Source organism: Thermobia domestica, chromosome 5 (genome assembly GCF_964235325.1).
Source record: "Thermobia domestica chromosome 5, izTheDome1.hap1.1, whole genome shotgun sequence".
Lineage (NCBI taxonomy): Eukaryota > Metazoa > Arthropoda > Insecta > Zygentoma > Lepismatidae > Thermobia > Thermobia domestica.
Window position 1 is genome coordinate 60,636,112 of NC_137458.1, and position 10,431 is coordinate 60,646,542.

Sequence of the window (10,431 nt, forward strand, 5' to 3'; positions counted from 1 at the left end):
TTTGCAGGCAGTAAGAGAAAACTCAGCGTTAGAATTTCAAAATATTTTTAAAGATCTTACAGACATTGCTTCCGAACTAGAAGTTGAAATAACTATTCCACGTGTGAAGAAATTTCAAAGAAACAGACCGAACATTTCCACTTCGAATCCGGAGATTTACTACCACGCTCCAACTTTCATTCTGTTCATTGACAATCTAATTTCTGCTCTGGAAAATTGATTTCTACACCACGAGGAAATAATTTCATCACAGCAGTTTTTCATCCCTCGCTTCTGTAATGTTCCATTTGAAAACCTCAGAGGCTGTGTTGACTTCTACAAAGATGACGTCTACAAAGGGACGTATGCGAACCGTGACACCTAGATGTGTATGAAAATTGGTACCCTGACTAATTGTGGATTGCTAATTATGATGATGATAGTCACTCGGTGCAGAAACGTCTTGTTTGCCCGTTATGTATAATACATATACAAAGCAGTGACCTGGTGAGGTTATGCCGAGTTATACCCGAAAAAAGGTAGAAAATAAAAAAAGGTGTGCAGGAAACTTGATACCTATGGGAGGGGGACACGTGACCAAGAACACGGTAGTTATGTAACACAAGCAGTGTTGCCATTTCAACACAAACTTATAGTTTTTCAAATAATACCAGTTTATGGCATTAAAACAATTGGCATAAAATGTGAAAGAAAATAAGCAAAAGATTCTTATTTCCTTTCACATTTTATGCCACTTGTTTTAATGCCATAAAATGATATACATACTTTTTGAAAAACTATAAGTTTGTGTTGGAATGGCAACACTGCTTGTGTGACACTACTGCCGTGTTCTTGGCCACGTGTCCCCCTCCCGTGGGTATCAGGTTACCTGCACACAATTTTCATTTTCTGCCTTTTTCCGGCGTTTTGGGGGGGGTATAACTCGGCATAGCCTCACCCGGTCACTGCTTGGTATAAGTATTAATCACGTAGCGGGTAAACAAGGCATTTCCACACCGAGTAACTATCACCACGATAATTAGCGATCCACAACTAGTGAGAGTACCAATCTTCATAAATATCCAGCTTTCACGGTTCGTATATGTCCCTTGTTAGTAACCCATTTGAAGATTTGATGAAGGCTTAGTTGGACTTGTAGTGATTTTAGTGAAGGGAGAGCACAGATCGTCCAACAATAGCCATTGCTGGACTAGTATCTTGTTCTGCATCCCAATTTTCGAATATTTTTACAATGGTCCATATGCTAGCCATCTTATGTACCTGTGAGCACAGTGATGCTTCTTTACTTTGAAGCTCTTGAAAATGTATTTAAGAAACACAACTAGCGAGGACAAACTCACTGGACTAGCACCTTTATATATACACCGCCACATGAACATAACAAACAATGAGGTATTTTTTTTTCTTTCTGAATCTCATTACTCGGCGTCTTCAGTGAACTTTATAGGTGAGAACTGTCTATTGTTTCTTCTATTATATTACTGCACGATTTTTTTATATTGTTTTATTTCAGCGTTGTGTTTGTATTATTTAAAGTTAAACTTCTATTTGAGATTCGAGCATTCTTTGTTTAAATTAAAATTACTTATCGCCATATCCGGGAAATGCCAGTAATGACGTAGCACTTGTTGACACACGTGAATTAATATCTCAGTGATTCACTTATCATCATCCATTAGGTCACTATAATGTGCAGGTATGTTATCAGATATTTATATTTATTTATTCTGAGTATAGTGCTGCCCTCCCCCTTCAAAAAATTTGGGTACGGTCTTGTTGATTACCATTAATTTTCATTACCATTTTTTAGTTGTACTTCTTATTTTGTTTTCGTTGTTTTGTTATTTTTTCTTCTGGCTCATATTTTAATTTTTCTTTTATGCTTTTTGCATTATTTATTATTTCATCCAGTTCTAATCTCTTTTTCACTAGTTTAGAAGTCATGTTTTTGATCATTGATTTAGTGTTGGGAGTTGTTATATGAAGAGTTATGTGTTGGACTTTCTATGATAGAGACAAACAATCTCGGAGTTGATGTCCCCATTAGATCCCCGTGATGAATAAATGAATCAATCAATCAGTACTCAAGGGTTGACTTCACCCCATCGTTTTTTAAAAGGAAAAAAACTTAAGCAGAAATTTCCTAAAAATTGCTTGATTTTCATGAAACAGGGCAGATAATTTCTTTAAGGCTTCCAATAATGACTGTTCCTTGCAGTTGAAATCGGATGAAAGAGAGAATTCATCCTCAGCTTTGAGAAAAGCGTCACGATAACTTTTAAAAAAATATATGAAACATGTCTTGTTGGAATAAGTTTATATCTTGGAATTGAATTGGTCATGGATAAGAAGATGAATTCTCTAACTTTGCTCACTTCTACCGTGCGCTGAACCACTAGTGTGTGTATTTGATAATTGTTAGCACCTATAAATAAACATATTTTGGTCATAATTCAAAGGAAATTGAAAATGGCTGTTGTGTTTGTTTCTTCTAGGAGTGGGAGCTGATGATGTGTTTATATTTTGTAAAGTTTGGCAGTCAGTGAAGTCTAAAGAACGTAATAACAGTTTGGCAGATCTTGTACGTAGTACGTTGAAAGAAACAGCATCTTCAATGTTTGTGACGTCTTTCACAAGTGCAGCTGCTTTTTACGCTTCGTATGTCAGTTCAATTACAGCAGTTCGTTGTTTTAGGTAAGAATCAATGCTTAAACATAATTTGTAACAAAGAATTTTGTGCTGGTACTTTAACTCTGTATTGTATATTTTTTTTTCAATGTTTGGATTTATCTGTTGTGATAAATTAAACTCAAATTGGTACTTAATTCAATAGGATGCATTACCCAAAAACACCCTTTCATTTATTAAATTATTCGATTCAGTTAATGCTTATTTGCCATCCGCAGTAGGGATCCTTTCAGAAAACTATTGTTGTTTGGCGAATTACTTCGGCGTTGATTCACTTTTCTTGTGTCCATAACTTACGCAATTCCAATAGTCGTTCAACTAAATTCTCCGGGTTTCTTTATGACTTTTCTTTCTTTGCACCAACCAGTATCTTATAAAAACTGACAATTAGAAATATTGAAATTTCGCTCTTTTACCTCCTGTATTTCATTTCACTTCAATGGTGAACATACAAGGTCGAAGAAAACTGATGAAATTAAAATTTTGATTTCAGAACCTTGTTATCATGTGACCTACAAATTTAATGTGTGACCTTACTGTGGACAACACACTTAGGCTGAGAAAAAACTTATAAGCTGTGAAGAGAATGACAATAACCATTTGGCAAAACGTACACAAATGAATAAATAAAAGGGTGTTTTGGAGTAAGTACAATTCTAATAAGTAAAGTAAACTTGACTCCGTGGTTAAACAGTCCCAAAACTCTAAAAAGTATTAGGTTGGTGCAAATGAAATGCCCGTTTTGACGTATAGTGGAAAACTTACCTCAGAAACATATGAATGGACTACGGAGGCGCGTCTCATGTACTCAGTACTCGTTCAGTAAACAGTTTGGAGTACCCAGACAGTCTGGAGGCGGTGTGTTATTGAATAGGGTTGTATGAAATCGCACCATGAAAACACACAATTGTAAGTGATTTTTTTCCCTACGAATTCAATCTTTGGTCATCTGCACAGCAAACTACAAGAAATATTAATAGTGTATTTGAACCAGGAGTAGTGAATGAATGCATCATTCACCGGTGAGAAGTCGAAATTCGGGTACATCATGTTTAAATGAGCTCCTCGGGAACACTGTGAAATCAGATCCCTCCGAAAAGTGTTAGTGCCATTTCTGACGAGTTAGGCACATATACCATACCATTGTCGCTCGGCAGCTCCGTGCAACGGGTAAAATGAAAAACTTGGATTCATGGGTGTCACATAATTTGACACCGGTCCACAAACATCGCCGTCTGGAAGTGTCCAGGCCTTTGAGCCTAAGAAATAACCGGTAGAGTCCCCCCCCCGAGTTCCAAGATTGGAGGGGACATGTCCCCCTCATCCCCCCGGAATTTGCTTAAACCACCTCTCCACCCACAGAAGCTGTTGTTGCTTGAGTAGTGAATGCACAGTAGGTAGGAGAGATCCATCATGTCTTTCTCAGGCGAGATGAAACAATCAATACAGAACATTGCACTGCTTAATTCCATGAAATGCACGGCAAGCTTGTCCGCAAACAGCCATCAGTGGTCAATAGACACGTTGTCCTCGTATTGCACGACAGTGAACACCTACATGTTGTTCAAAGAGCGATGCATGCTCCACGAGTTGCAATATGAAACGTTTTGTGACCCAACGTATTCTTCTGTCATTTCTGTCAGAGATAATCATCTTTTCTGGTATTTCGATCAATTCTTGGTAAGGAAGAATTTCCCTAATGATTGGGTGATAGAAAGTTCGATTGAGAACTTCTTCACATTGCAAACTTGAAACTTCTTTCGCCACGAAATCCAATCATTGCGTGAGCGATAGTCAAAGCGTGTCGTTGCAGACGGCAACTATTTTTTAATTGCGAACAATTGAAGTTTTTCATTTTATTCATTATTATTATTATTATTATTATTATTATTATTATTATTATTATTATTATTATTATTATTATTATTATTATTATTATTATTATTATTATTATTTAACCTTTGGAATAATGCATTTGAGGTTGGCATTTCATATGCACCAACCTAATATTTTCTTTGCGAACTAAATTCTGTTCAGAGCTCTTCCGTGGCTAAGCGGTTAGCGTACGCGCCTCTGGCGTGGGAGACCCGGGTTCGATTCCCGGAGGGAGCGCATGTGGTTTGGATTCCACGTTAATCAGTAGGACCACGTCTCATTGCCTCGCTGCTGAACGGGACGTTAAACTCCAAATCATCATCATCATAAATTCTGTTCAGGGATTATCTCGGTATTTTGATTCAGGTAAGTGATAGTGATAAATTTGCACACCGAAAAAAAAAAAAAAAAAAACACCCATTCAAGATATATTTGAAAAAGAACATTTATACCCATCTGTAAACGCGGCTGTGGGTGTGCTTAATTGTATGTATATTTAATGAACATACATCTTTCAGAAGCTATATACCCTTATTCTCGAATAAGACTGCTTCAATTAAAAATGTAGATCTAAATATCTCTTTCAAATTTTTCTGCAAGCATATTTCCTGAATATTCCAAGAATGCTGAATTAACTGGATTTTAATTTTATGGTATATTGCATCCGTTACAGAATCAAATAAGCAACTGACATAGTCGTTGTGGGCTCGAGCGAAACACGCACTTCTCACCTTCTCGAGATGACGCCTCAAGTGGTAGCATATTAATCATCTATTCATATGTGCATTATCTTCTTGCGAAACAATAGCAAGGTCATACTTACAGTCTGTTTAATTCCAATAGATTTGTTAGCAACCACATTTGAAATCTGAATTGTTACCATTCTTGTCACAATAACGATGGATAGTTGCTTGTAACTTTGTATTCGTTGAAAGCTATAAAACAGGCATTTCCAACTGAGTGCTCTGTAACGTCGCAGTCTGCCGCTCATATTTTTAGTAAACCACTCAGAGAGAACTCAAGGAGCAGGCATCAAATTTGGCGTTGTAAACTGCAGTGGTGTTAGACAAACAAGAACATCGATGACGTAGGCCATGGTTTCGTAGATACACTAATCGTGAATTCATGAATATCAGTATTGTATTCCCCTATCTCGACTCCTTGCAACATCGTGTCCGTGTGTTTTCTCAGGATACTCCCGTTCCTCCCATATTGTCATTCCACTAATTCTTTCATCATCATTCACTTGCCTTAATCATCATCTCCCATAGCCTAAAAGGCATAATCATGGGACGTTAAACTGAAATATTTCATTTCGAATCCTTACAGTCCTTCCTCCAATCGCAAAACCGTGCTCCTACGTCACACATTGTTCAGCTGGAAATGATTGCTTACTGTAGAGAATGGGTAGTTACTGACACAAACCACTGCGAGTGACAATAACTTGGGTCGGGCACCATAGACTTACCCTAGTTGCATTCAATTCGTTTAGTAAATAACACCTATGCTAATTTATCTTAATGTATTCTCGAGTATAAAGTTAATTCAAATAGGCTTTATGTCACATATATATCAAGTTTATAAGAATGTATTGTTTTCGTTTTTTTCTTTCTTTATAATATGTTCATATAATAAATTTTCAGAGGAAGAAAGTATTTACAATATTTGTACTATTCAGTATCTTTGCAGGTACAATAATACTAGTAAACTTCATCTTTATGATGACTTGGATCCCAGCGTCAGTAGTGGCAGCTGAAAATCTCAGTTCATGGAGTATCTGGAATGTATGTAATATTATTCCATGGAATTCCACCTGTTTATTAAGGAAGGAAGTTCAAAAATTCCTTTTTAACACAAGAAAAATGTGCCATACATTGTTGAGTAGTTTCTTTAGTTCTCCTGTGTTACACGTTACATACTTCTGGTTAGTACTGCTTGGAGGATTGGCAGTAACCAGTTTAGTTATTATTTTTCATGCACCTGGTATCCAGTTGCCAAATTCGAAAGAATTTCAGCTGTTTCATCACGAAAGTTTATTTGAAAAATATGATTTGTTGCTAAAGCGAAATTTTGATTTCGAAACTTCCACTGAAATTGACCAAATAAACAAACTCCCTTTGTACTTTGTGTGGGGTATTCAGCCAGTTGACAATGGCGATTACTTAAATCCTATATCGAAAGGAAGTATTGTGTTTGAAACAACATTCAATATCGCATATCCAGAATCTCAAGTATGGCTTCTACAATTTTGTGAGGCACTTCGAAGACAGGATTTTTATCAACCAACTTTAGGTCCGCTGCTCTTCAACTGTTTCATAGAAACTTTTAAATCTTGGATGTCACGAAGATGTGTAGATAAAATTCATAAGATTAACTGGGAGCCATGCTGCGAGATCTCATCTTTCCCTTATTCAGAGGAAGTGTTTAACCATTGTTTAATTAAAGCAGTTAGCGCTTTGCATAAAACTCCAAGTCAGTATTTCGTGCCAGGCATTGCTGGACCACATTTTGTGAAAGAATCAAGTAAGTTACAGGTAGTTGTCGTAGAGTACAATAGTAACTATTCGTATTCAATGTCTTTTAACGATATGAATGCATTTTATCATCGTGTAGAAAACTGGACGCAGGAACAATTAAAAACAGCGCCACCAGGAATGGAGAAAGGTTGGTTTGTTAGCGATCTCGACTTCTTTGAACTTCAGCGAACCATTTCACAAGGCACTGTCTCAGCTATTGGTGTCGCCATGGGTATTGCGTTAGTTGTTCTATTTGGTATCACATTGAACGTGCTTATTAGTATTTACGCAATTATTACAATAACTTTTATTATATTTGTAACTGTATCTGTGTTAATTTTACTAGGGTGGAAATTGAACGTTTTAGAATCAGTGACAATAACGGTAGCTATTGGGCTGTCAGTAGATTTTACTCTCCATTATGGAGTCTCGTATCAAATGTGCCCAGATTCTACAAGAAACTGTGCTGTTAAATACGCAATATCAAAGATGGGCAGCCCAACAGCAATGGCTGCTTTTACGACAGCTGCAGCAGGATTGTTTATGTTACTGTCTAAAGTTCTGGCTTATATTCAAATTGGGACTTTCATGGTTGTGGTAATGTTAACAAGTTGGCTATTTGCGACTTTATTTTTCCTTTCGCTATTAAAAGTTGGTGGTCCACAACATGGGTTTGGACAATATCGTATAAGTACCATATGTTCTTATTGTAATTCTCTTTTAGCAAATCAACATTATACCGGAGTAGCACAAGAATCTGAACATGTGTATCAAGCACAGTGTGTAACTGCCGAAAATCAAATTGTAAATTTAAAAGATATGCCTTCTAGTTCCTCTTGCACTTCTTGACACTAGAACGCGTGAAGGTTGTTCCTTGAAGTTTTGCGACGTATTTTCATACTTTTTGAAAATGCTGCAAATATCCAATAAAAATAATTAGCTAAATAAATCAAATAAGTAAAGTAAAAATTAAAATGCTCCCTCTTATCGAGACAGACCATGAAGGCCTAAGGGCTGTGTGTGGAGTTAAAGGGTCCATATCTTTTTGACTCTGGAACTCATGAAAGAGATGTAATCACCGGCCTGGCCTCTTACTTCCTTGGTTGCCACAGGTATCCAGTTTATTGTGTGAACCTCAGATTCGCAGTGAAACCAGGTACAATGAGAAAAAATTCCCGCTTTCACCGGGAACCAAACCCGGGTCACCCAGTTCGCAGGTAGACGCCTTACCAGCTGTAAATAAACAAAGGAATAAATAGAAATAGTTAAATAAAAGACAAAATATCGTTATGTAGCTGTGTAGTATTTTTAAACGTTATAATCTAAAATGGGCATTCTTAAAAAAAGATAAAAAGAATGAAAAATAGAAAAAAACCGTTGTAGAACCGTGTGTTATCAAAATGTATGATTGGATCTCTTGAGAATGAAGAACTGTGTGACATTTCTGGTTCTATTAGATGGCAGCATTATATATGTGTTCAATTTTGTTAATCTTATATTTTGTCTGTAACAAGTTTTTGACCGACACAAATGCGATTTGTCAAGTATCTTATCCGCGGATCGTCCCTCATGTGTTTCGTCATGCAAATATCTGTTTTTTCCGATACACATTTGTCATTTGACTGGATTCCCCTTTAAATGTCTAATGGATGAGTACCTTCAGCATACCACGGTCACACTCGTTAGCGACCCCTTTTCTGTTCAGTTGCGTCCGGAGTAAAAAAGCGAAAGTGCTTAGTTAACAATTCCTTGCCACTTGAACGACAATGCGAATGCGCTAATGTCCTGACACAGGAATATCACATACACATATATATAGGGGAGGGTGGGTCAGAATGAAACAAAAAGTAGTAAATCAGTAATATTTTGTTTAATAGCGTCTATAAAATTAAGAACCTAAGTTATAATGAGAATTTGGTTCATTGTGCACATAAAGCATGTATTTCCAAATATCTGTTACAATAAGGAAGTAACGATAAATCGAAAAATAGTCTCCGTTTGTCTCATGCCATGGGCCACAGTGAAACATAGTAAGGATTAAAAACAAAAACAAAGAATAACATGGTCTTACTAATAAAAACAAAGCGACTTATGGTTTCTCTTGCGAAACAACATAATTGTAAACTGTTACGGCTCGATATGCGCTTATATAGTTAACGGCTGTGAAGCAAATCGAAGTTGTACTCGAATGTCACAAAAGATTGCAATCTCTTTGTGGATTCTAAACGTTCCGGATTTGGGAATATCATTTTCACATCGGACATATGAACTAATGCTACATCTGGAACATGAGGAAACAAAAAGTAGCCTTCATATTTTACGCACTTTCTTAAAAAAACTAACTTGTAAATCATTATTATTGTCTTTTGACATGATAACCTTTGCGATGTAAAAAATGTTTCTAGGTCCCGTGAATTCAACCAACACAAAATCATCAACTTCTGGATCACATTCTAGCTCGTGAAAACCACTAGGATCAACATGCGGAAATGTAGGGCTCGTATCAGGAAATTCTATGTCACCACTGCTTGATGAAATGTTAAGGTCACATTCCTCGTCGCTATCAGAGGAAATGAAATCATATTCGTTTCTTTTCTTCTTGTAAGGAAATAAACCTTTTATACATAGCAGATGATTTCCGTTTGCGCAATTGTCTTTCTTCTAGCTTCTTTTCAATTTTCTGTTTCTCAGGCGTATCAGTTGGAATTATGATTGACGCTTTCGTGCGACCAGTCGCAGCTCGTTTCCTTTTACCAGCTTTAGAGAATCCTTTGAAAAGGACTGGACTGATAAATTTGGAAGTGTTACTTTCAATGGGGCTATTGGTTTGTATGCCTATTTCTATACTTGCTCCTAATACACTAGGACCTGAAAAGTCTTTAACACTTTCAGCACAAACTACCATTGGGGGACTTTCACTGATTGCTGGAGCTGTTATATCATTTGAGTTATCACAAGGATCACGATCAGTCACATAACTGGTTAGAAAGTCATCAGCAGTGAATATTTCACTATCGAATGGAAAAATTCCCGTTTTCTTAAAGCCAGATTTGATGTTTGATGGTGTCATAGAGCGTTCGTGAGCTACCCCAACACAGGCAGCAATTTCATAAATTGTCATTGGCGTTCCAGGGTGATGCAGCAACCACGAGTCGACAGCTGCATTATAATGAGCTTTAAATGAATAAAACACACTCACATCCAACGGCTGTAGTTTATTGCTACCGTGTGATTGTAAAGTGACTACAATCACGCCATTTTCTTTAGCAACATTCAACGCCTCAATACTCAAATGACTATCATGATTATCATATATAAGAATGGTTGGATTGTCCTTTGAAGAGCCACTTTG

At 36.8% G+C, this 10,431-nt stretch overlaps 1 protein-coding gene across 1 annotated transcript in view; it reads left to right on the forward strand.

Annotated features, from left to right (window-relative positions):
- The window catches only part of disp (RND transporter family member dispatched), a 58,386-nt gene extending 49,084 nt beyond the window's left edge, over positions 1-9,302 (forward strand). The window contains exons 9-10 of the mRNA XM_081758707.1: positions 2,496-2,694; positions 6,242-9,302. Of these exons, the coding sequence (XP_081614833.1) occupies positions 2,496-2,694; positions 6,242-7,928 (1,886 nt within the window). The 3' untranslated portion in view covers positions 7,929-9,302. The remainder of the gene's footprint in view (positions 1-2,495; positions 2,695-6,241) is intronic.
- The last annotated feature ends 1,129 nt before the right edge of the window (positions 9,303-10,431 follow it).